The sequence below is a fragment of the Mustelus asterias genome, chromosome 1 (genome assembly GCF_964213995.1).
Source record: "Mustelus asterias chromosome 1, sMusAst1.hap1.1, whole genome shotgun sequence".
Classification (NCBI taxonomy): domain Eukaryota; kingdom Metazoa; phylum Chordata; class Chondrichthyes; order Carcharhiniformes; family Triakidae; genus Mustelus; species Mustelus asterias.
The window spans coordinates 160,787,341-160,815,178 of NC_135801.1; the positions used below are offsets into that span (position 1 = coordinate 160,787,341).

Below are 27,838 nucleotides of genomic sequence, written 5' to 3' on the forward strand. Positions count from 1 at the left end.
AAGTCCCCAGGGCCTGATGAGATATACCCCAGAATACTGAGAGAGGCAAGGGAGGAAATTGCTGGGGCCTTGAGAGAAATCTTTGTATCCCCACTGGCTACAGGGGTGATCCCAGAAGATTGGAGAATAGCCAATGTTGTTCCTTTGTTTAAGAAGGGTAGCAAGAATAATCCAGGTAATTACAGGCCGGTGAGCCTTACATCAATGGTAGGGAAATTATTGGAGAGGATTCTTCGAGATAGGATTTATTCCCACTTGGAAATAAGTGGACGTATTAGTGAGAGGCAACATGGTTTTGTGAAGGAGAGATCGTGTCTCACGAACTTGATCGGGTTTTCGAGGAAGTGACGAAGATGATTGATGAGGGTAGGGGAGTGGATGTTGTCGACATGGACTTCAGTAAGGCCTTTGACAAGGTCCCTCATGGCAGACTGGTGCAGAAGGTGAAGTCGCATGGGATCAGAGGTGAGCTGGCAAGGTGGATACAAAACTGGCTCGGTCAAAGAAGACAGAGGGTAGCAGTGGAAGGGTGTGTTTCTGAGTGGTGTTCCTCAGGGATCAGTGCTGGGACCTTTGCTGTTTGTAATATATATAAATGATTTGGAGGAAAATGTAATTGGTTTGATTAGTAGGTTTGCGGACGACACAAAGGTTGGTGGATTTGCGGATAACGATGAGGACCATCAGAGGACACAGCAGGATGGAGACTTGGGCAGAGAGATGGCAGATGGAGTTTAATCCGGACAAATGTGAGGTAATGCTTTTGGAAGGTCTAATACATATAGGAAATATACAGTGAATGGCAGAGCCCTTAAGAGTATTGATAGGCAGAGGGATCTGGGTGTACAGGTACACAAGTCATTGAAAGTGGCAATGCAGGTGGAGAAGGTAGTCAAGAAGGCATACGGCATGCTTGCCTTCATTGGCCGGGGTATTGAATTTACAAATTGGCAAGTCATGTTGCAGCTTTGTAGAACCTTAGTTAGGCCGCACTTGGAATATAGTGTTCAATTCTGGTCGCCACACCACGGGAAGGACGTGGAGGATTTGGAGAGGGTACAGAAAACATTTACCAGGATGTTGCCTGGTATGGAGGGCATTGTACTATGACGAGAGGTTGGAGAAACTTGGTTTGTTCTCACTGGAGCGACGAAGGTTGAGGGGAGACCTGATAGAAGTCTACAAGATTATGAGCGGCATGGACAGAGTGGATAGTCAGAAGCTTTTTCAAAGGGTGTAAGATTCAATTACTAGGGGGCATAGGTTTAAGGTGTGTGGGGCAAGGTTTAAAGGAGATGTACGAGGCAGATTTTTTACACAGAGAGTAGTGGGTGCCTGGAACTCGTTGCCGGGGGAGGTAGTGGAAGCGGATACGGTAGTGACTTTTAAGGGGCGTCTTGACAAGTACATGAATAGGATGGGAGTAGAAGGATATCGTCCTTGGAAGGGTAGGGGGTTTTAGTTAGGTTGGGCAGCATGGTCAGTGCAGGCTTGGTGGGCTGAAGGGCCTGTTCCTGTGCTGCAATTTCCTTTGTTCCTTACTCTTTGCCATGATGTTTTCCTTCATCAAAAGTGCAACTTCCCCTCCTCTCTTATCTCCTGTTCTTTCTTTCCTATAGCATCTGTACCCTGGAACATTGAGCTGCCAGTCCTGTCCTTCCCTGAGCCATGTTTCAGTAATTGCTATAATATCCCACTCCCATGTACCCATCCATGCCCTAAGTTCATCTGCCTTGCCCATCAGGCCTCTTGCATTGAAATAAATACAGTTTAATCTGGACGTCCCTTGCTCTTTATCCTGCTTTTGCCTGATCTGTCTGGTAGTGGGATTACTGACACTGCCTTTACTATTTAATGCACTCTCTTTAACTTCTGTGCTGTCCTCAACTTTCTCTTCTGTTTCCCTACTGCTTTGGGTCCCATCCCCCTGACAAACTAATTTAAACCTAGCTGAGTGCTGAGGGCTGCAGGGAAAAGCCTGGGAACTGCAAGCCAGTGAGTCTCACATCTGTGGTGGGTAAGTTGTTGGAAGGTATTTTGAGAGATAGGATCCACAGGCTTCAGAGACGCAAGTACTGATTAGGGACAGTCAGCTTGGCTTTGTGAGTGGAAAATCATGTCTCACAAATTTGATTGCGTTTTTTGAAGGGGTAACCAAGAAGGTAGATGAGGGCAGTGCAGTTGATGTTGTCTACGTGGACTTTAGCAAGGCCTTTGACAAGGTATCGCATAGTAGGTTGTTGCATAAGGTTAAATCTCATGGGATCCAGGGAGAGGTGTCTTTGTGGATACAAAATTGGCTTCTTGACAGAAGCCAGAGGGTGGTTGTAGAGGATTGTTTTTCAAACTGGAGGCCTGTGACCAGGGATCAGTGCTGGGTCTACTGTTATTTGTCATTTATATTAATGATTTGGATGAGAATATGGGAGGCATTGTTAGTAAGTTTGCAGATGACACTAAGATTGGTGGCATAGTGGACAGTGAAGAAAGTTATGTCCAATTGCAACGGGATCTTGAACAATTGGGCCAATGGACTGACGAATGGCAGACGGACTTTAATTTAGACAAATGTGAGGTGATGCATTTTGGTAGATTGAACCAGGGCAGGACTTACTTAGTTAATGGTAGGGCGTTGGGGAGAGTTACAGAACAAAGAGATCTAGGGGTACATGTTCATAGCTCCTTGAAAGTGGAGTCACAGGTGGACAGAGTGGTGAAGCAGGCATTCGGCATGCTTGGTTTCATCGGTCAGAACATTGAACACAGGAGTTGGAATGTCTTGTTGAAGTTGTACAAGACCTTGGTAAGGCCACACTTGAAATATTGTGTGCAATTCTGGTCACCCTATTATAGAAAGGATATTATTAAACTAGGAAGAATGCAGAAAAGATTTACTAGGATGCTACCGGGACTTGATGGATTGAGTTATAAGGAGAGGCTGGATAGATTGGGACTTTTTTCTCTGGAGCGTAGGAGGCTGAGGGGTGATCTTATAGAGGTCTATAAAATAATGAGGGGCACAGATCAGCTAGATAGTCAATATCTTTTCCCAAAGGTAGGGGAGTCTAAAACTAGAGGGCATATGTTTAAGGTGAGAGGGGAGAGATACAAAAGTGTCCAGAGGGGCAATTCTTTCACACAGAGGGTGGTGAGTATCTGGAACAAGCTGCCAGAGGTAGTACTAGAGGCGGGTACAATTTTGTCTTTTAAAAAGCATTTAGATAGTTCGATGGGTAAGATTGGTATAGAGGGATATGGGCCAAACGCAGGCAATTGGGATTAGTTTAGGGGTTTTAAAAAAGAAAGGGTGGCATAGACAAGTTGGGCTGAAGGGCCTGTTTCCATGCTGTAAACCTCTATGAGTGGATCTACCAAATCTCCCCGCCAGAATATTCGTCCCCCTCCAGTTCAGGTGTAACCCGTCCCTCTTGAAAGGTCACCCCTGCCCCAGAAGAGATCCCAATGATCCAAAAATCTAAATCCCTGCCCCCTGCACCAGCTCTCAAGCCATGCATTCATCTGCCGAATCTTCCTATTCCTACTCTCACTGGCACGTGGCACCGGTAGTAGTTCAGAAATTACTAACTTCGAGGTCCTGCAATTCTGCCTAACTTTCTATATTCATTCTTCAGGACCTCATCCCTTTTCCTACCTATGTTGTTGGTATCAATATGTACAACAACCTCTGGCTGTTCACCCTCCCCCTTAAGAATGTCCTGCAACCGCTCAGAGATGTCCTTGACCCTCGCACCAGGGAGGCAACACACCATCCTGGAGTCTCGATTGTGGCCACAGAAACGCCTATCTGTCCTTCTAACTAACGAGAGCCTTATTACTACTGTTCACTTGCTCTTTGCCCAGGTGTGGTGCCACAGGCCTGGCTGTTGCTGGTATCTGCCCCTGAGAGGCTATCCCCCTCTACAGTATCCAAAACGGTATACCTGTTTGAAAGGGGAATGGCCACAGGAGACTACCTGCCTGCCTGCCTCTCCTGGCAGTCACCCATCTACCTGACTGAATCTGTTGTGTGAAAACCTCCCTGTAACTAGTGTCAATCACACTCTCTGCCCTCCTGTATGCTCAGTAAGAAGTTTAACAACATCAGGTTAAAATCCAACAGGTTTATTTGGTAGCAAAAGCCACACAAGCTTTCAGAGCTCCAAGCCCCTTCTTCAGGTGAGTGGAATTCCCACTCACCTGAAGAAGGGGCTTGGAGCTCTGAAAGCTTGTGTGGCTTTTGCTACCAAATAAACCTGTTGGATTTTAACCTGGTGTTGTTAAACTTCTTACTGTGTTTACCCCAGTCCAACGCCGGCATCTCCACATCCTGTATGCTCCACAGTGCATCCACTTGCCGCTCCAACCGAACAATGCGGTCTGTGAGGAGCTGCAGCTGGACACACTTCTTGCAGACGAACCACTAGAATATTGTCTCTGAAGTCCACGTTCAGATAAGTATATTTTTAAAACTTAGTGGGCAACTAAGGGCCATTAGCTAGGCCTCAAGTCAACCTGGTTTTCTTAAATTCTTTCCTAATGGGGTGGCTGGGACGAGGGTTAAAATCAGAGTTAGTCCATTCAAAAGAGAGATTACAAAAATCTCTCCCACAGAAAAAACAATAGAAATGAGGTCAATTAATAATTTAAAATCTGTAATCAAAGATCACAGAATTGTTATGGTGCAGAAGGAGGCCATATGGTCCACCATGTCTGCACTAGCTCTGCAAATGAACATCATGACTTAATGCCATTCCCTGCCTTTCTCCTGTGCCCTTGCACATTGTACAATAATCATCCAATGCCCTCTTGAATACCTCGATTGAACCTGCCTTCATCACACTTCCAGGCAGTGCATTCCAGATGTGAACAACTCACTGTGTGAAAAAGTTCTTTCTCACATCGCATTTGCTTCTTTTTCAAATCAACTTTAAATCTGTGCCCTCTCGTTCTCATTCTTTTACGAGTGGGAAAAGTTTCTGCCTCTCTACTCTGTCCAACCCCCTCATGTTTTTGACCACTTCTATCAAATCTCCTCTTAGCCTTATCTCTCCAAAGAGAACAATCCCAACCTCTCCAATCTCTCCTCATAACTGAAGTTTCTCATCCCTGGAACTATTCTTGCAAACCACTCCCCAATGTGTTCACTTCTTTCCTATAGTGTGGCACCTAGAATTGTACACAATACTCCTGCTGAGGTCTAATTACTCTCTAATACAATTTCAGTGTAACCTCCTTGCTCTTGTAGCCTATGCCCATATTAATAAAGCCCAGGATATGGTATGTTTTATTAACTGCTCTCTTCGACTGTCCTACCACCTCCAATAACTATGCACATGTACACACAGATCCCTCTGTTCCTGCACAGCCTTTAGAGTTGTCCCCATTATTTTTATTTGTCTCTCCATGTTCTTCCTACAAAATAAATCACCTCTCATATATTTGCTAGGCAAGGGCATAAAAGGATATGGAGCCAAATCAGGTAGAATGGAGTTATGTTGCAGATTAACCAAAATCTCTATGAATAGCAGAGGGGCTGAATGGCCTACTCTTGTTTCTATGTTTCACAAAAGCTAACAAGTTGCTATTGAATATCTTTGTGCTCACCATGGTGAGGGATATTTATGTTAGAAATAGAATTCTTCCCATTTTAGGCATCTAGCAAAAGTATTAATTTCTTACAGGTCAGGCATAATATAGAGTAAATCACTTCCAATTCTGCCCCTTCAGCAGACCTTCACTCTTAAATCAGAAGAGTACTGTTTGCTGCATCAGTTTTTTCATTCTTCGCACCAGCCAGTCTGTGGCATTTCTGAATGAGATTGACAAATTAGGAGCCCTTTTGTATTGTAGGCTGGTGCTCACAAGGAACTGGATTGAAATTGTCCAAATTCATTTCACAAAAGACCCTTTTGGCCAGCAGATAGACAAAATATTTGTCAGGTCAATCCAGGCTGTATTTAAACCTAGGTTCCAGATGTGAAAGGCCACTAACTCATTGCACTACCTAATTCCCTCCAGCGCAGGTTTTATCAAGAATAGTGCCTTTGCCACCTTCAAGCAAAAACAATGAACAAGTTTACAGCTCTGGTAACATTGAGGTTGTTGGGACCCCAACATTGGGGTACAAAGCAAGTCTAGAGCAGCTACTTGTCAATTTGGCAATTTTAACACTGACAGCTTCCTTTGGCCACCTGTGGGCCTGCTGTCCAAATACAGACAATAGGCTGACCCCTCTGCCTAATCAGAGGGCTGGTATCTCTGAAGTCTTAGCAGTATTGCCGGCAGAGGTGGTCATTGCTGAGGAATGCAAGAGACTTGGGGTCTACAGAAGGTAACTTAAAAAAGTAATTAGGTCCAGTGTCAGAGGGAAAAACCCCGCCAGGGAAATTATTTGGGCCGTGGGTTTCTACCTTCCATGCCCCTGGTCCCTTCTTTGTTCTACAGACCCTGCCACCTGTTGCCGTGAAGCTACCTTCATTCACCTAGCGGTCAAGCCCAAGTGGCAGGGATTGACCTGCCAAGAGGAAAATACTGATGACACAATTAAAATCACCCCTAATTGGACCTTTAATGAAAATAAATGCCTGCCCACCTCTCCTGTCAAATATCCCAACTGTACATAAGACACTGCTCCTTTTATTTAAACCCCTAGGCACAGACATCCACCACCCCACCCCCCCGCCACACCATCTTGCCTCCCAGTCCCACTACCTAGGAGGTGGTAAAATCCTGGCTAGTATTATTTTCATGCATCCAAATATATTACATGTACACCAAAGATAACAATCAAAATAAGTGATTTTTCTTTATGTGTGCTTGATAAATTAATCACTAATATGTTTTAGGACAAGTATAATTTAATGGTAGCACATTGGCGAATAGCGTTTAGCTCAAATTATCTTATTGGCCAGAACATGAATCTCAAGGAAGCCAATATTTTTCGAATTTTCCCTAAAATGCCGAAATGCGATTTGAAATGATTCAGAATACCCACACTGATGAACTCTTGGGAACTGCTATTGTGGGTAGAAAAAAATAGCAGCACATTTTGTTCCTTTAAATTAATGAACTGTAGCTGTACCTGCCAATTCAAATGGTTCATGAGAACACTGGTCAGATGTTTGTGTCCTGCTTTTTTTTGCAGTAACCCTCGCGGGGAGTTACTACTTCTCTCTGCCGGCATTTTGTCTTTGATGGCCTGTTTGAAAGCATCTGAATGTAATGGATATAAAAATGCCAAAACCCGAACTCTTCCACATTAGTGTAACGTATTTGAGAAAGTATAAATGGAATGAACTCCAATTGGCTGCATTGATTTTGAGTTGGCTCTTTATTTGTCATGGCAAAATGGAAACTGGGAACCGAGCCAACATTTTATTACAGCCGTGAGCTGAAGGAATCTATTAGGACCTTTGCAGTTCAGACTATTAATATGCACACGTATCACTTCCGATTGGAACTGTGAAACAGTCTGCTTCACATGTGGGGTTAATTATTTTTCTCAGAAATGTCAATTGATGTGATTTTTCTATTTTGGTGAGATTAGCCAAATCCCTGAATGTTGCATATCACTGGCTTCGATTTGATGTATGTGATTCAGTTTGCTTTGGAACCATTTAGCTCATTCAACCAGCATAAACGTATCTGTCAGGGATGACATATGACTCGGTCAGAGTGCTTCTCTAACCATGGTCTTTGTGCAGCCATTCAAAGTGATATTGACATTAATATTATTATAAATTGTTGTTATTAGAAATAGAAGGAAGGGACAATATTTTATTGCCTTTCTTTCTCCCTTCCTTTTCTGATTCCCAGCTCAGATTATTTTCCCTTTTTTCCTGTCTCTATAGTTGCGAAGACTTATTTAGCCCACAGCAATCTCAGTCATTGTTAATGCAACTCCTTAGTTATTACACCAGTAGTTATCAACAAGCATGGAATGAAATCATGATTCACATCCAATTTGCGTTCCTTCACTGTCTCAACTGTATCAGTGCATAAATAGCCAACCGTGTGGGCGTGGACCAATTCATCTGCAAGTCAGGGGAGGGCAGGATTTCAATTCATTGCAGAAAGAAGATCGAGGAAAGGCATAAGAACATAAGAACATAAGAACTAGGAGCAGGTGTAGGCCATCTGGCCCCTCGAGCCTGCTCCGCCATTCAATAAGATCATGGCTGATCTTTTTGTGGACTCAGCTCCACTTACCTGCCCGCTCACCAAACCCTTAATTCTTTTACTGTTCAAAAATTTATCTATCCTTGCCTTAAAAACATTCAATGAGGTAGCCGCAACTGCTTCACTGGGCAGGGAATTCCACAGATTCACAACCCTTTGTGTGAAGAAGTTCCTCCTCAACTCAGTCCTAAATCTGCTTCCTCTTATTTTGAGGCTATGCCCCCTAGTTCTAGTTTCACCCGCCAGTGGAAACAACTTCCCTGCTTCTATCTTATCTATACCCTTCATAATCTTATATGTTTCTATAAGATCTCCCCTCATTCTTATGAATTCCAATACGTATAGCCCCAGTCTACTCAGACTCTCCTCATAAGTCAACCCTCTCAACTCCGGAAACAACCTAGTGAATTTTCTCTGCCCCCCCTCCAGTGCCAGTATATCCTTTCTCAAGTAAGGAGACCAAAACTGTACACAGTACTCCAGGTGTGGCCTCACCAGTACCTTATACAGCTGCAACATAACCTCGCTGTTTTTAAATTCCATCCCTCTAGCAATAAAGGACAAAATTCCATTTGCCTTCTTAATTACCTGCTGCCCTGCAAACCAACTCCTTGCGATTCCTGCACAAGGACACCGAGGTCCCTCTGCACAGCAGCATGCTGCAATTTTTTACCATTTAAATAATAGTCCATTTTGCTGTTATTCCTACCAAAATGGATGACCGCACATTTACTAACATTGTACTCCATCTGCCAGATGGCAGATAAGAGGGGTATTTTTCAGGATGACAACATTTATCTAGTGGAATGTCACAGGGATCGGGGCCACCATTATTTACAAGATACATTAATGATTTGGACGAGGGAAGTAAATGTCCAATTGCAAAGTTTGTGGAAGACACAAAAAATAGGTGGGAAGACAAGTGGTGAGGATGACATGAGTGTACAGAGGGATATAGACAAGTTAGGTGAGTGGGAAAAAAACTTGGCATTTGGAATATAATGTAGGAAAATGCGAACTTATGCACTTTTGTAGGAAGAATAAAGGAGCTGAATATCATTTAAATGGAGAAAGACCACAGAAAGCTGCAGCTCAAAGGGATTTGGGAGCCCTTGTACATAAATCACAAAACGTTAGCATTCAAGTTCAACAGGTAATTGTGAAGGCAAATGGAATGTTGGCCTTTATTTAAAGGAGAATGGAGTATAAAAATAGGGAAGTTCTGCTAAAACTATACAAGGCACTAGTTAAACCACACCTGGAATACTGTGAACAGTTTTAGTCCCCTTATCTAAGGAAAAATGTACTGGCATTGGAGGCAGTCCAGAGAAGGTTCACTAGGGTGATCCCGGGTGTGAAGGGATTTAAGGAGGAAAGGTTAAGTAGGTTGGGCCTGTATTCATTGGAGGTTAAAAGAATGAGAGGTGACCTTATTGAGACATATAGGATTCTCAGGGGGCTTGACAGGACAGATGTTGAGAGATGCTTCCTCTGGTTGGAGAATCTAGGTCTGAAGAGCATGATCTCAGAATAAGGGGTCACCCATTTAAGACAGAAATGAGAAAGAATTTCTTCTCTCAGACGTAGTGAATCTGGAATTGTTTACCGCAGAGACCTGCAGAGGCTGGGTTTTTAACGTATGTTCAAGGCTGGGATAGGCAGCTTTTTAATTAGTAAGGGAATCAAGGGTTATGGGGATAAGGGGGAAAGTGGAGTTGAGAATTGTATCAGTCCAGCCATGATCTCGCTGAATGATGGAGCAGCCTTGAGGGGCCAAATGAATTACATCTGCTCCTATATCTTATGGTCTTGTGGAGAATATTTTATACTCAGAGATGCTAGGATCTGGGACACTTGACCTGAAAAGGTTATGAAAGCTGATTCCATGAATATGTTCAAAGCAGAGTAGGACTTGAGGATGAGGAACTTACAGGGCTATGAATGTGTGACTAGGCATGACTCTCTTTCAAAGAGCTAGTATAGAACAATGAGCTGAATGGCCTCCTTCTGTTCTGTAAGTTTGCAATGTTTGTGATGAACAAAAGTGAAACATAAAAATATACCTTCATTTCAACATCCCCACGGAGTTCCAGTTCAAAATTTCCGAACTCATCCAAGACAGTCTTGGTCGTTAAGGATACATGGATCTTCAACGCTAACAAATAAAGAGGTAAAGTGTCAGCAGCAGCATGAAGACAGGGGTACATAGACAAGACGGCGGAATGCATATGCCATAATGCTTGTTTGGAGAGCCGGTGCAGACGTGATGGGCCAAATGGCCTCCTTCTGCGCCGCAACAACTCTGTGTTTCTGTGTTATATTTAGACTGAATTGTCTTTAAATTGACTCTTGGGTATTACATTTTACTGCCAAATTCTTTATATGGTTCTAATTTCAGGAACTGCTTAGCTTAAGGTTTTAACTCTGCTTGGATTGTTACTTGGCCTCCAGTTGCTCTTGCAGCTACATAAAGTTGAAGATTGAATATCAAGGGTATAGGACTCAAAGTCAAATTCTGGGACTGGCAGTCCTAATATCTGTTAGTAGCTTGCAAATTAGTCCAAAGAATGTTACAGATATAAGTGCTAACACATTTAAATATAAAATATTTGCTTTTCTTTAGAAGTTTCACTGGACTCTTATTACAAAGAAAACTGTTCATAAATTTGTGACTGATTTTCAGCTACTTGCTGCAAGGCGTATGTAATAGTGACAATACTCCTTAGGATGTATCCTACTCGATAGGATGTAAATTCACAAGAGACAGATCCTTTCTGCTGCACGCCTGCAGCAATGCTCCTCAAAATAGATGAAAAGGCCCCCATATATACAGGGAAGTGGAGAGAGACCAGGGTAGCGCATTGTGCCTGCGTTGTGGGAGGAATAGGGTGGCGGTGAAACCAAGGAATCCTAATGACATGGAGAGATCCTGCCAAAAGTAACGTCCGGGCCTCATTATCTTTTTTTTTCTACTCTTGTTTCCTGCCTGGATGCTGGCCAAATTGACAATCTGACTGTCTGCTAAGTGTAAAGCCAGCAACAGAGAGCTGTAACTGAGGACCGTTGTGGTTGATCCACAGTGATCAAGAAAGATCTCCGATGGGAGACAGGGGTTGGACCAACAAGTAGGAGGGAGGGAAAGATGAAAAACTGAAGCGGGAAGTTGAGGAGGAGCAGGACAGGGGTTGGTGGGTGGGGGCTCCAGGGTATGGCGTAGGGGACATTTTGGCAAGAGGTTTGGTATCGCAGGTTGATGGGGTGGTCAGCACATCACGGGAGAGGCCTGGATCAGTGGACAGTTTGCTTGGGGCAGGCGGGCAGGGAGGGGGAGGGGGTGGTAAGGTGGGGAGCATAGTGAGGATGGCAGTCCTGCTCCTCCTGGCTCACAACCAGTGGCTAGGAACTGTATTTGCCTTCTGCTGCTCCCATCTCCATTTCGCTCCTGGGTTTCCTAAACCCTCAGAAGCCTAACGGGCAATAGTAAAATTGAAAACAAGCTCCTAACTCCACATAGAAACATTCAAAACTAGAAGCAGTAGACCATTTGGCCCTTCGAGCCTGCTCCGCCATTCATTTTGATCATGGCTGATCATCGAATTCAATATCTTGATCCCCCCCTTCCCCCTCATATCCCTTGATCACTTTATCCCCAAGAGCAATATCTAATTTCTTCTTGAAATCAGACAAAGTTTTGGCCTCAACTACATTCTGTGGTAGTGAATTCCACACATTCACCACCCTTTGGGTGAAGAAATATCTCCTCACCTCAGTTCTAAAAGGTTTAACCCTTATCCTCAAACTATGACCCCTAGTTCTGCACACCCCACCACTGGGAACATTCTTTCTGAACCTACCCTGTTTAATCCTGTTAGGATTTTATAAGTTTTTATGAGATCCCCTCTTACTCTTCTAAACTCCAGTGAATATAATTCTAACCAACTTAGCCTCTCCTCATATGACAGACCTGCCATCCCAGGGATCAGCCTGGTAAACCTTTGTTGTACTCCTTCTATAGCAAGGACATCCTTCCTCAGATAAGGACACCAAAACTCTACACAATACTCCAGGTGTGGCCTCACCAACGTCCTATACAAATGCAAATCATCTCGCTTTGAAGGCCAACATACCATTTGCCTTCTTTACTGCCAGCTGTACCTGCGCATTTATTTTCAGTGACTGATGAATGAGGACACCAAGGTCTCGCTGAGTATCCACCTCTCTCAATTTACACCTATTCAAGTAATAATCTGTCTTCCTATTATTACTACCAAAGTGGATAACCTCACATTTATCCATATTATACTGCATCTGCCATGCAGATACCCACACACTCAGCCTGTCCAAATCTCGCTGAAGCATCTCTGCATCCTCTTCACAGCTCACCCTTCCACCCAACTTTGTATCATCCGCAAATTTGATACATTCAGTTCCCTCTTCCAAATCATTAATATATAACGTTAACAGTTGGGGTCCTAGCACACATCCCTGTGGAACCCCACTAGTCACTGACTGCCAATCAGAAAAAGACCCATTTATGCCAACTCTTTGCTTCCTATCTGCTAACCAGCTTTCTGTCCATCTCAAGACATTACCTGCAATCCTATGTGCACCCGATTTAATTATTAGAATGAAGTGTCTCACTGGAAATCAGGGCAAAGTCTTGCCTTGTCACCCTCCACTGGAAAAATGGAAGCAGGCTGCATAACACAGCAAAATTCCTCAAATCACTTCCCACCTAGGGGTCAGACCCAGGCAGGGAATTGTTGGGAGGGAAGGGGAATGGAATTCCGAGAAGTCGCTGGGAAAAAAATAAATTTCTCTTGGGTTCAGTGTTAGTAGGAGACCGAGCTGAGACAACAAGTGAAGAATTATCCTCAGATGGTGCGTAAATACATCTTCAGTGACATAGGCTGTTGGACCTGCTTTCATTCCACAGCCAGAACTTTTCTGGAGATGTGGTGGAACTCTTTATACAGTGACAGGGCTTGAGCAGCTCCAAGGAAAGCCCAGTTAGAATCTTCTCTTTTGTCTCGGTGACAAAGTTTATTTATTCATGAGTGTCACAAGTCAGGCTTACATTAACACTGCAATGAAGTTACTGTGAAAATCCCCTAGTCGCCACACTCCAGTGCCTGTTCGGGTACACTGAGGGAGAATTTAGCATGGCCAATGCACCTAACCAGCACGTCTTTCGGACTGTGGGAGCAAACTGGAGGAAACCCATGCAGACAAGGGGAGAACATGCAAACTCCACACAGACAGTGACCCAAGGCGAGAATTGAACCCAGGTCCCTGGGGCTGTTCGGCTGCAGTGCTAACCACTGTGCCACTGTGTGTGGAGAATTCCAGATCTAAGCAAACCACTTTAATTGAAAACATGGCATTCAAAGTAAAAGCACCTCTGCCAATGCTGCATAGCCTGCTGAATGCTCCTTATATTCTCTGCACTTCAGTGTGGCTCATTTGGAAATCCTCGTGTAGGAAAATGGCCATGAAAGCCTGAAACAGGACAGAAACTGAAAGGAGGGAGATCAAATACAGCTGATTTTTAACAGCGTTGATTTACTCCTTCAGGAAGGAAAACATAATAGGTGATTTATGGGTGATTGAAGCCTTCATGATGTGAAAAGGAACTGAAAGGCTGGATAGTGAGAAACTGTTTCTACTGGTTGTAGATTCTAGGCCAAGGGGACATGACTTGAAAACTAGAGGCAGGCCTTTCAGGAGTAAAGTTAGGAAATGCTACCATACACAAAGAAAGGAGGCTTTCAGAGGTGGAGTGATGTAGTAAGGTGGAAGGGGTCAAGGAAGACAGCCACAGAGCAGAGGGGAGAGATGGCTGGATGCCGTGCAATTCAGATAAAGCAAGAAGCAATGCACATTAGGCAAGTTGTGAGATATTGTGGAGTACGAGAAATGAGTGGGGCCAGAAAAGGTTAAAATGGCTGTGTGATTGCGACCATGGAGGGACTGGCAGAGGTGTATAAGTACATAATAAGTACAAGAGTTGGCCATTTAGTCCCTTCAGCCCACATGTGATCTAACACTCCCACTAACACTATTGACTCCATTGCCTTTGTCGCATATCCGTTAGTAACATTTGTTAACATAAATCTATTAATCTCAGATTTAAAATTAACAGTCGACCCAGCATAGACTGCCATCTGTGGAGGAGAGATCCAAACTTCCACCCAGCCATTGTGCGTAAAAACACCTTTGCTCTTGAAAGGTCTGGCCCTAGTTTTTATGTTGCCGAGTTGAGATTCCCTGACCCCAAAGAAATAGTTACTCTCCATGTACTCTAACACTTCCCCTTAATATCTTGAAAACATCAATCAAGTTGCCCAGTATATTTTTCTTCCTGCAGGAATAAACCAACTCAGTTAAAAATCAGCTGTGTTTAATCTCTGCTGGAGTCACATTTCTCTCAGAATGGAAAGATATCAAAGTCCTATTACCATTCGGCTGACAAAAATAGCTTGGATGCAGTGAAGCCCTCGTTGTTATAATAATATTTAGATGCCACAAGTAATATTTCATTATAATATATTTTTACCTTTCATTCGCTAAATATAAACGATCGTGAGTTTTCAGCCTATATAAGTAGGTCTCAATGCCGAACTTGATTTTCTACCTTCTTTCATAAGGCAGCCACTTACCCTCTCCAGTCGATTCCATGCGGGAGGCTGTATTAACTGTGTCTCCAAATAGACAATAACGTGGCATTTTTAACCCAACGACCCCTGCACACACTGGCCCTGAGGATCGGTAGAAAAAGAAAAATGGTTTCCTGGTTATTTCTTCGTCATACATAACACATCATCAATTTTTTTTCAGAAATGCTCAACATTTAAGTCTTTACTATCAATTCAGCTGGAACAGTGATGCATCGTTTGATAAGCTTTCTTCCCTCTGAAGTAACTCCGTTATGCACATTTTCCTGCTCACGGTTTGCCCAATTCCACATTGCAATGCAAACATGGATCCAATCCCCAGGTGAAACTGAAGATTTGTCCCACAATTATGCCACAACACTGCGTTAAAATGTAGAATTGCAACTCCCCCCCCCCCCCCACCCCCCGCCGATCCAGTGCAGCACGTGTCTCTCTGAAGGCATTGAGACGCAGTCCAGCAGATGATTTTGCTGCCTACTTCTGAGGGTAACAGTAAACTGTGCTTGGTGTCATAATCCACCATTTTGCCTTGGCCACTCTGTCTGCCCATCCACATCACTCCAGCACTGTTGGCACTTGTTGGCATTTAGAGTTGTTTGTGTCATTTAGTCCAGTCTAAATTACGAATGAAGCAAGATCTGAAGCACAGAGGTATTTCAAGTGATAGAAGTAGGCATTGGAAGATTAGGTAAGATATAAAGCAGAGCTGACAGGACTGAAAGAATAGTTGGCATTCGGCCAACAGGAGAAAGACTTTGAAAGGACAGCGACTGGCAATGGGAAACTGCTGTGCTCACTCATGTCAATGCGAGTGGTTGCGTTATGGGTTATTGAGGAAAATGCCTCATTAAGAATCATAGAATCCCTACAGTGCAGAAGGACCATTCGGCCCATCTAGCCTGCACCGACAACAATCCCACTCAGCCCCTATCCTCGTTGCTCCACATATTTACCCTGCTAATCCCCCTAATCTACACATCTTGGGACACTAAGGGGCAATTTAGCATGACCAATCAAGCTAACAAACAAACAAAGAACAAAGAACAATACAGCACAGGAACAGGCCCTTCGGCCCTCCAAGCCCGCGCCGCTCCCCGGTCCAGGATTGAATCCTGAATCCAGGATCCCCGCCCAATTTTCCAGCCTATCTACATACCAATATCCTATCCACCGAGCTGTCCCTCACAGCTACGATGCTTTGTTCATTACAACCTATTAACTTACCCCCACCCCCCCATTCCAGACCATGTGATCTCCAGGGAGAGGCGAAAACCCAGAGTGAAAAACCCCAGGGCCAATATGGGGAAAAGAAATCTGGGAAATTCCTCTCCGACCCCCTGAGGCGATCGAAACGAGTCCAGGAGATCACAATGGCCCCGATCGGAAAATGCTTCCCAACCCTAGTCATTTCCACTTCCACGAACACCATATGAATTCCCTGCCCCCGAGACAGGTTCCCAACTATCCGCAGTCTCACTCTGTACTGGCACCAGCAAGATGATCATAGAATGAAGCCTTGAAACGAGAAACCAGGAACAATTAGCCCGCGCCGCTCCCTGGTCCAAACTAGACCACTCTTTTGTATCCCTCCATTCCCACTCCGTTCATATAGCTGTCTAGATAAGTCTTAAACGTTCCCAGTGTGTCCGCCTCCACCACCTTGCCCGGCAACACATTCCAGGCCCCCACGACCCTCTGTGTGAAATATGTCCTTCTGATATCTGTGTTAAACCTCCCCCCCTTCACCTTGAACCTATGACCCCTCGTGAACGTCACCACCGACCCGGGGACAATCTTCCCACCGTTCACCCTATCAATGCCTTTCATAATTTTATACACCTCTATTAAGTCTCCCCTCATCCTCCGTCTTTCCAAGGAGAACAACCCCAGTTTCCCCAATCTCTCCTCATAACCAAGCCCCTCCATACCAGGCAACATCCTGGTAAACCTCCTCTGTACTCTCTCCAAAGCCTCCACGTCCTTCTGGTAGTGTGGCGACCAGAACTGGACGCAGTATTCCAAATGCGGCCGAACCAACGTTCTATACATCTGCAACATCAGACCCCAACTTTTATACTCTATGCCCCGTCCTATAAAGGCAAGCATGCCATATGCCTTCTTCACCACCTTCTCCACCTGTGACGTCACCTTCAAAGATCTGTGAACTTGCACACCCAGGTCCCTCTGCGTCTCTACACCCTTTATGGTTCTTCCATTTATCGTGTAGCTCCTCCCGACATTATTCCCACCAAAATGCATCACTTCGCATTTATCAGGATTGAACTCCATCTGCCATTTCCTTGCCCAAATTTCCAGCCTATCTATATCCTTCTGTAGCCTCTGACAATGTTCCTCACTATCTGCAAGTCCTGCCAGTTTTGTGTCGTCCGCAAACTTACTGATCACCCCAGTTACTCCTTCTTCCAGATCATTTATATAAATCACAAACAGCAGAGGTCCCAATACAGAGCCCTGCGGTACACCACTAGTCACAGGCCTCCAGCCGGAAAAAGACCCTTCCACTACCACCCTCTGTCTTCTATGACCAAGCCAGTTCTCCACCCATCTAGCCACCTCCCCCTTTATCCCATGGGATCCAACCTTTTTCACTAGCCTACCATGAGGGACTTTGTCAAATGCTTTACTAAAGTCCATATAGACAACATCCACGGCCCTTCCTTCGTCAACCATTTTGGTCACTTCTTCAAAAAACACCACCAGGTTCGTGAGGCATGACCTCCCTCTCACAAAACCATGTTGACTATCGTTAATGAGTTTATTCCTTTCTAAATGCGCATACATCCTATCTTTAAGAATCTTCTCCAACAACTTCCCCACCACGGACGTCACACATCTTTGGATTGTGGGAGGAAACCGGAGCACCCGGAGGAAATTCTCATTATTATTATTGCATATAATCAGCTGAAAATAAGTGCAGGAAAAGACTATCAAGCCCATTAAGCACACCTCACTTGGACATGGTACAACTACAGACATCACCAATCAAGCCCAAAAATTGAATTAGGTTCTGGGGGAGACAAAAGCTGAACAAACATCAGCTGGGTGGCATGGTGGCACAGTGGTTAGCACTGCTGCCTCACAGCGCCAGGGACTTTGGTTCGATTCCCAGCTTGGGTCACTGTCTGTGTGGAGTCTGCATGTTCTCCCTGTGTCTGCGTGGGTTTCCTTCAGGTGCTCTGGTTTCCGCCCACAGTCCGAAAGACGTGCTGGTTAGGTGCATTGGCCATGCGAAATTCTCCCTCAGTGTACCCAAACAGACGCCGGAGTGTGGCGACTGGGGGAGTTTCACAGTAACTTCACTGCAGTGTTAATGTAAGCCTACTTGTGACTACTAAATAAAATTAAAAAAAAATTTTTTTTAAATCAATGTAAAATGAATGCTGTGATCTCCTCCCCAATATGATTAAACAAAGCTTGAAGCTAGTGGCCCATAACTCCTAACCCCAGTTAATTAACAATTTCCCATTCATAACCAAAATGTTTCCTACTTTCAGAAACTTGAGAAGTTCTCTTTGAAAAGGCTGCAGCAAATGTTTATGCACCACATGTTCCATCAGTCGATTCCAGAGGATGATTATTTCCTGGCATTGAATCTCGAACTTTGCTTATCTGTATAATCCCCATCCATGTCATAAAATCTGTCCAATTCCCCATTGCTTTTTAAGCCTCCATCAGATCCATTCCCAGATTTTTATTCACTGAAGTAAGCAGCCCTAACTCTGAAACTATCTTCACAACAAAGAATCCTTCAGCTGGATGTCTACTCTCGGCTGAAATGAAAGCGTTTTATTCGCAGCAGCAGGAATTTTTAAAGAAATTGACTTTGCTTTCATTCCTAAAGGCACTGATTCATTTTGGAGTAGAGTTTTATAGGTGCTGGCAGTCCTCTGGCACTTCACTCAAATGCTCATTTTATATGTGTGAATCTTCACAGGAGAGGGATGCTGGCTGGTTCTTTTTCCATTTCCTAGATATTATGGATGGAATTTTCCCAGAAATGCACAAAGTGTTGTCTCAGGTGAGAAACTGTTGTGAAGCTCGCAGGCTGCATGACCGGCTTTTTTCATCGGACTGAATAACACTCTGCATTTTAAAATGGGAAGCGAGATTCACGGCATCAGCTGAAGGGAGGGGGCCTAAAGACCAGGCATCCTGGGATCGAGGTGCCATTTTAAAAGGACGCCCCAATCTTAGCCTTAAATAAAAGGCACCTGCTCTTCCCCTGAGGGAATCGGGACCCCCGCCCCCTCCCAAGCATCGGGGTTTGCCCTCTACACAATACCAGATTCAGGACAGCTTCCCCACCACAACGCCTACATTGTCCCACTACCCCCCGCTTGCAGGCATCGGGATTCACCTTTCCTCCCCACCCTGCGCCACCCACCACCACACATAAGGGGAATCCCCACAATGGGGCTCCCCAGAAGGCCCGTCCCTGGCACTGCCAGGTTGAGATTACCAGGGCATTCCCCTGCCATGGACCTCACCACCTGGGGGCTATACTTCATGAAAATCAGTAGTAATTTACACTTGCACGACGTCACACTGACTGGGTGGGAGAATAAGGTGCGGGTGGACGTTATGGCGACAAGGCATTTATTAAAATATACTTATTGTGGAAAATATATTTATTAAAATACACAGAAATCAGGTTCACGCCCATAACTGAGATCTCACCGATGCAAATCCCATTTTGGTCTTCTCACGAGATTTAGTGGCCATTATGGGATTTGCGCCCACAGCCAGCATGGACACGAGATCACGGCCATTGTATTACCTTAATGCTTCCCACTGCCAAGATTAGTTAATGCAACACAGACTTAGAACTGAACCTGGGGCTTGCTGACCATTGTGGTGCTGGGCCCCTCCAGGTAGAGAATATTAATTCTGCCCAGACAGCAAAAGTACAACTTTTGCACCCACATGTTGAAGTTGTTTGGGTCAAAGTTTCAACCTAACTGGATATTGAAATGTATCAGGAAGAAGTAAATATTCCCCACAGACATCTGGAGCTTGGATGAAGATAATTTACCGGTGTGGATTCCTATTCTTAGCTTCAGCTGGTCGTTGGGCCTGTGTCGTATTTTAAATGATTTCACTGCTTCCAGTAATGCCAAGGACATTCTGGCAGTCTCTCGTGCGTGGAGTTTGCCATTCCGTACCGGGAGCCCGGACACAACCATATAGGCATCTCCAATGGTTTCTACCTGGTAGTGGGAGAAGAAACACTGGGTTAATGGGAAGAAAGCACAATCCTGCAGAGAGGCTGAAAATCTGAAATAAACACGGAAAATGCTGGAAACACTCAGCAGGTCTGACACCATCAGCGCAGAGAGAAACAGTTAACATTTCAGGTCAAGGAGTTCTGAAGAAAGACTCGAATTGGGTTAACTCTTGTTTCTCTCTCCACAAATGCTGCCAGACCTGCTGAGTGTTTCCAACATTTACTGTCTTAATTGCATTGGGAGATTTGAGTGGGAGATTTCTTATTTTCTACCAATGTGCTAAACTGCAACACAGAAATTTTGCTTCTGAAAGTCCATTGCGATTATCTGGATGTAACTTTGATGGGAGGCTGGGGGGGGGGCGGGGGGGGGGGGGGGGGGGGGGGGGGGGGGTCAATGGGTTACTCCGTGAAAGGATACATTCAGTTGTTTATGTTGTTCCTCTTGAGTTTCTTCCAATTCAGGACCACCGAACTGGAGAGGTTTACAGTGCAGGAGGAATCCATTCAGCGCATCATCAAAGATGTGTGGGTTAGGTTGATTGGCCATGCTAAATTGCCTCTTAGTGTCAGGGGGATTAGCAGGGGAGATATATGGGGTTATGGGGATGAGGTCTGGATGGGATTGTTGTTGGCGCAGGCTCGATGGGCCGAATGACCTCCTTCTGCACTGTCGGGATTCGATTCTATGATATCATCCTGCTGTCGGGGATAAAGCAATACAAACTAATTGGACTGCCCCATGCTCTCCCAAAGGCACAAAATGCCTCAAATCTTTATTTAGTTTTTATTTGAAAGGGGCAATAATCTCAGCCTCAACAGGCAGAACTTTCCACCTGGTTAGTGGCAGGTTCTGGAGCACGCAGGGCAGGAAATCAGCTAAAAGCATGGAATCTCTCTTTGCCAATAATGCGTGGGCTCTAACCGTGCCTGCACCACCAGATTGGAGAAGGTGAGTGTACAAGGGGAAGTCATTTCAGAATGAAACTGTACTGGCACAAGCAGTATAAAGGACAGCCACAGTGAAACTTTCTTTCAGCCTAAATTCATTGTTTTTGTTAGGGACAGGAGCTTTGTACAACTATTATCAAATGCCTTGGATACCACTGAGGCTAATCTCACTTTACTGCCTTTGGGACTTTCCTGTAACATGGGGGCCACATTTTCCATACTTTTTTCCAGAGGACGAGATGCAGCTTGCTTCAACTCAGCAGCCATAGCGACAGGGGCAGCAAGTCTTGCGGGCTTCTCCACAGCTGGACGAAGCAGAGAGACTAGACACAGCGCTGCAACTTGAAGGTGGTGAAACCCTCATCACAGGGTCTATATATAGGCCAAGGGGCAGCTTCCTTAATGTCTTTGAACAGCGGTGTCTCTGAAAGTTCAGGCTTTCGCTACAGACATCGGCAATCTTTTGGAAGAAGATGGTAGTGGGCCACAGCATAGTGGTGAGGTTACTGGACTAGTAGTACAGGGGCCTAGACTAATATTCAGGAGACATGACTTCAAATCCCACCATGGCAGGTAGTGGAATTTCAATTCAATTGAATGAAGTAAAATGTTAGTCTCGCGAATAATGATCATGAAATAACCAGATTGTCGTAAAAACGCATCTGATTCATTAATGTCCTTAAGGGATGGAAATCTGCTGTCCTGATCTAGCCTGGCCTACAAGTGATGAAACACGCACAGCAATAGAAACTAGGAGCAAGAGTAGGCTATTATGTTTGACTCTTAATTGCCTTCTGAAATGGTCTAGCAAGGCTTCAGCAAGCCACAGAGCAAATAGGGATGGATAATAAATGTTTGCCTTTCCAGCATTGTCATATTGCATGAATGAACAAAATAAAATCTCTCTTTGAGAAGCAGGTGGCCTGAATTGACTCTTTCTGTAAATCTCCACAGTTCAATGGGTCTGAACTGACAGAAACCCTGGCAAAATGACTGCTTACACTGAAATGAGGTTCCCTGGTGGCTGTTATGACACAAAATGTTAGACAACAGATAGAATTGATATTGCGATTGTTTAGTCATATCACATAACAATAGTCGATGCATTTCTAAGAAGCAACTGAAGGATTTTCTGAGACATGAAGTAAGATATTCTGCAAACAAAGGCTGATTTTTAGCTTTCTGTTTGTAAAGTTTATTTATTAGTCACAAGTAAGGCTTACATTAACACTGCAATGAAGTTACTGTGAGATTTCCCTCGTCGCCACACTCCGGCACCTGTTCGGGTCAATGCACCTAACCAGCACATCTTTCAGACTGTGGGAGGAAACCGGAGCACCCGGAGGAAACCCACGCAGTAATGGGGAGAACGTGCAAACTCCACATAGACAGTGACCCAAGCCGGGAATCAAACCCGGGTCCCTGGCGCTGTGAGGCAGCAGTGCTAACCACTGTGCCACCGTGCTGTTCATTCATTCATGCAATATGAACATTGCTGGAAAGGCCAACATTTATTATCCATCCCTATTTGCTCTGTTGACAAATCTGGCAATGTTAAGTGAATGACAATTTTCTCTCTAGTATCAACGAAGGTACTGGTTCAGGCTCAGATATAGCTCTGTCACTGATATAACCTTTGAATGCAGTTGGCCAAGTCACCATTTCTTATAGTGATTTCCAGCAGTGTGTTGAACCGTGCAGAAATTTAAATTCTAACTCGATCAACACCCACACACCCCAACATGGGTTGCTGGACAGTAACCAGGAGAAGAAAGCATGGCTGATGTTTTCTGCCTTTCCTTATCATTAATAGTTACTGAGGTGAACTATAAATTTCCCTCTGCTGCCCTGGTGATGAGCTAACATGGTATTTTTTAGTAAAAGAATCCAAGTCCCTGCTCAATTTCACATTCACACTGAGCCATCAGCGGTTCCACACTGCATTGGTTTTGCTGTTGTTCAATATGGCAACTTCCATATATTTGATATTAGTTCCAGATCAAATTGGTTAATATACACCACGTTCCATGTGTATATTTTGATAGCAATCAAATCATGTTGCTTCAATGTGCAGAAGTGCAGTTCACCAGACCGTACAACTATGTTATCACCTGGAGTGCTCGGGCAATTCTAATTGTTACCTATCTGTACTTGTAGCAAATTGTATTCTAGTAGCTTCAGGTGTGACTGGTGAATCAGACACAATCCAGTCATCTTGGAAACTGGGGAGAGTCAATGATCAGGAAGGTTGATCTCCCAGCTACGGTAGAATCAATGATCAGGCAGGTTGGTCTCCCAGGCTAGGGTAGAGTCAATGATCAGGCAGGTTGGTCTCCCAGGCTAGGGTAGAGTCAATGATCAGGCAGGTTGGTCTCCCAGGCTAGGGTAGAATCAATGATGAGGCAGGTTGGTCTCCCAGACTAGGGTAGAGTCAATGATGAGGCAGATTGGTCTCCCAGGCTAGGGTAGAGTCAATGGTCAGAGTGGCCGATGAGGTTAAACCGAGGCGTCACCTGATGCAATTTTTCAAAGCCATCTTTGCCTTTGGGCTAAGATGAAGCGTCAGCTCAAGCCCAGGATGGGGTGCAATGCCTCATCTTGGATCTTATTTGTCTCCCTTGTGGGGACCATGAATTAGATTTGATTGAATTGGGTTTTTTGTACAGAATAAAAATTTAAATAAAAGGAAACTAGCCCAATATAATTTTCAACATATCATCAGGGATTTCAAAGTAATCAGGATGCTACTTCAGGAATTACCATCACAAATGATGTAAAATTACTGAAATAAATCATCCAGGTTTCAGAACATTAAGAAATATCAGAAGTATTTGACAAGCTATTTCCAGGAGCTAGAGGGTTAGATACCAACAGACACAGATTTAAGCTAAATGGCAAAGAACCAGGAGGAAATCATGAGAGGGTTGGACAGAGTGAATGGGGAGAAACTGTTCCTGCTCGTAAAATGATCAAGCGGCATGGTGGCACAGTGGTTAGCACTGCTGCCTCACAGCACCAGGGACCCGGGTTCGATTCCAGCCTTGGGTGACTGTGTGGACTTTGCATGTTCTCCACTGTCTCCATGGGTTTCCTCCGGGTGCTCTGGTTTCCTCCCACAGTGCAAAAAGATGTACAGGTTAGGTGGATTGGCCATGACAAATTGTCCCTTAGTGTCCAAAGATATTTATTTATTATTTATTATTGTCACAAGTAGGCTTACATTAACAATGCAATGAAGTTACAGTGAAAATCCCCTAGCCACCACACTCTGGTGCCTGTTCGGGTACACTAAGGGGCAATTTAGCATGGCCAATCCACCTAACCAGCACATCTTTCTGACTGTGGGAGAAAACCAGAGCAGCCGGAGGAAACCCACACAGACATGGGGAGAATGTGCGAACTCCACACAGACAGTGATCCAAGCCAGGAACCAAACCCGGGTCCCTGGCGCTGTGAGGCAGCAGTGCTAACCATTGTGCCATCGTGCCGCCCATGTGGATTAGCCATGGTAAATGTGTGGGGTTACGGGGATGGGGGTGTGGGCCTTCGTAAGATGTTCTTTCGAAGGGTTGGTGCAGACTCAATGGGCTGAATGACCTCCTTCTGTAGGGGCGGCACGGTAGCACAGTGGTTAGCACTGCTGCTTCACAGCTCCAGGGTCCCGGGTTCGATTCCCGGCTCGGGTCACTGTCTGTGTGGAGTTTGCACATTCTCCTCGTGTCTGCGTGGGTTTCCTCCGGGTGCTCCGGTTTCCTCCCACAGTCCAAACATGTGCGGGTTAGGTTGATTGGCCAGGTTAAAAATTGCCCCTTAGAGTCCTGGGATGTGTAGGTTAGCGGGATTAGCGGGTAAATATGTGGGGGTAGGGCCTGGGTGGGATTGTGATCGGTGCAGACTCGATGGGCCGAATGACCTCCTTCTGCACTGTAGGGTTTCTATGATTTCTATGATTCTAGGATTTAAAGTGATTTGCAAAATAAACAAATGCGCTGTGAGAAAAACCTCACAGTAGAATGCACTGTCTGGAAGTGTAGTGGAGATAGGTTCAATTGAGGCACTGAAGAGGGAATTAGATGATTACTTGTGTGGGAGTACAGGGAAAAGGCAGGGAAATGACATTAAGTCATGATGCTCGTTTGGAGAGCTGGTGTGGACACAAAAGGCCAAATAACATCCTTCTGTGCAGTAATATTTCTGTGATAGTGAGTTATTATGATCTGAAGTGTACTGCTTTAAAGGATGGCAGCAACAAAAAGGAAATGTAATAAATAATTTAATAAAGAACAATTTGCAGGGGAATGGGGAAAAAAAGAGAGGAGTGAGATTAACTGGATAGTTCTTTCAAAGATCTGATATGATGGGTCAAATAGCTTCTGTCTGGGTTACATGATTCTATTCAGATGACTATGATACACACTCAGCTAATGCAACATGTATGTGTATGAATGTTTTCTTCAATGCCTGTCTTCACATATGTTAAAAAAGTAAAGTATATTTATTAGTCACAAGTAGGCTTACATTAATACTGCAGTGAAGTTACTGTGAAAATCCTCTAGTCACCACACTCCAGCACCTGTTCGGGTGCACGGAGGGAGAATTTAGCATGGTCAATGCATCTAACCAACATGTCTTTCAGACTGCGGGAGGAAACCAGAGCATCCGGAGGAAACCCATGCAGACACGGGGAGAATGTGCAAACTCCACACAGACAGTGACCCAAGCTGGGAATCGAACCCGAGTCCCTGGCGCTGTGAGGCAGCAGTGCTAATCACTGTGCCACCGTGCCGCCCCAATTGTTGATGTTGGAACCATCTCTTCTGTTTTCTTTGTGGACAGTATTTTTTTTTAACATGGCTCATTCTTTTTGGCATTTAATAACTGTTTTATATGTTTGACATTGGCAGTTTAAAAATCTGGAAGATTGCGAAATGATTCACATCGTATGTGTTCATTTCACTGACAGCTGGCATTTCTCAACAAAGTTAAACAGTTTTGAAACAACTATCACATAGTCAAAAACCAATCCCCAACCATTAATGAGAGTCCTAAGTAGACTGCTGTGCATAAAGTAAACACACATGTACAGCAAACTAACGTTTGTTTGCATAATTCTGGCCAGAATTCTCCGGCCGCTCATGCTCTGCCGCTGCTGCCAGTGAAAATGGAGAATTTGGCGCTCAGCCAAATCTCCCATTTGCAGCAGCGGGACTGGAGAATCCCAGCTGCAGGAGAGGTCAGAGAATTTTGGCTTATATCTTTAAGCTTAGAGGTGCCAGGGTACATTTACCGCTGCTTAGATATATATTTTGCCTACCTTGTAGACATCAAAATTGTCAATAATTGCATCAAAGCAGGTATAAAGGTCATTCAGCAAGGTCACAACCTGCACAAAGAAAAGACACTCCTGAAAAGCTGATTTTTGGAACAATTCAGCAACAAACAAAATAATTAATAAAATTAACTAATTCTGGTATTCGCAACGTTGAGCAAACTTTACAAGGAAAATATATTACAGAAAGGTCAAGCGCCTCTCTTTAAAACTCTATCTAATTGTGTTTTGAACTTATTGATACTGGCTGGAATTCTCTGATGTCTTACGCTCCACCATTGTTGCCAGCGAGAATGGAGAATTTGGCGCACACCCAAATCTCCATTCACTGCAGCAGGACCAGAGAATCCCAGCCACGTGTAAGGTTGGAGAATTCCGGCCACTGTCTACTTCAATGGCCTTCGCTAAACAGAAAATGCTGGAAGTGCTCATCAGGTCTGGCAGCATCTGTGGAGAGAAACGTACTTTAATGCTTCAGGTCAATGACCATTCATATTGGATTTTATTGCTTCATAAAACAAAGTGTCCTTCTTCTAATACTTGGCCTACTGGTCTTGTGATAGTTTTTTTAACGCCTAACTAGAGTGATTTGTTTTGTATAAAAGCAAAATACTATGGATGCTGGAATCTAAAACAAAAACAGAAAATGCTGGAAAAGCTCAGCATGTCGGGCTGCTGCTTTGTAATTGTCCACCACCCAAAGGATTGCCTTCATATACCTTCCAACTTTTCCTGGCTACAACATATTCTTCTTTATCAACTCCACCTTTTCTGAACACTTCCAGCAATCGTTAATCAGAAAGCAGAATACCGTGGATGCTGGAAAAATGAAAGAAAAGCAGAAAAATGCTGGAAAAAACTCAGCAGGTTAAGCAGTATCTGTGTGCAGAGAGGAAGAGAGTTAACGTGTCAGGTCTGTGAGACCTGAAAGGGTGGAATTTTGTCCCAATGTCGATGGTCTTGCCTGCCAGCTGGAGAGTTGACAAGAGATCCATGCTATTTTTGTTCACTAAGGTCCACCAAACCACAAGCCAATCAGTGAAGCCAGAGATGGGCCTCTATGGAGGAACAAGCAAAGCCCTGGGGGCATTGTCTGCCAAGAGTTACTGGCCAATCATTGTCGCTTGTGCTCGGCATAAGGGAGATGCCGGCTTCTGGAGTCCCAGGATCATTGAGTGACCTAGGCCACAGGTAAGTAACGAGGGGGAGGTAATAGCTTCCATGCACACTGCATGGCAACAGGCCCGCAAACTGCTGTTTGTGATTTATATAAATGATCTGGAAGAAGGAGTAACTGGGGTGATCAGTAAGTTTGCGGACGACACAAAACTGGCAGGACTTGCAGATAGTGAGGAACATTGTCAGAGGCTACAGAAGGATATAGATAGGCTGGAAATTTGGGCAAGGAAATGGCAGATGGAGTTCAATCCTGATAAATGCGAAGTGATGCATTTTGGTGGG

General features: G+C 44.5%; 1 protein-coding gene across 1 annotated transcript in view; it reads right to left on the minus strand.

The window, feature by feature from the left end:
• npr2 (natriuretic peptide receptor 2) overlaps positions 1-27,838 on the minus strand; it is a 163,054-nt gene that overhangs the window by 5,871 nt on the left and 129,345 nt on the right. Inside the window, exons 18-21 of the mRNA XM_078222101.1 lie at positions 26,363-26,431; positions 19,906-20,080; positions 14,838-14,936; positions 10,242-10,333 (exon numbers count right to left, since the gene is read on the minus strand). Of these exons, the coding sequence (XP_078078227.1) occupies positions 10,242-10,333; positions 14,838-14,936; positions 19,906-20,080; positions 26,363-26,431 (435 nt within the window). The remainder of the gene's footprint in view (positions 1-10,241; positions 10,334-14,837; positions 14,937-19,905; positions 20,081-26,362; positions 26,432-27,838) is intronic.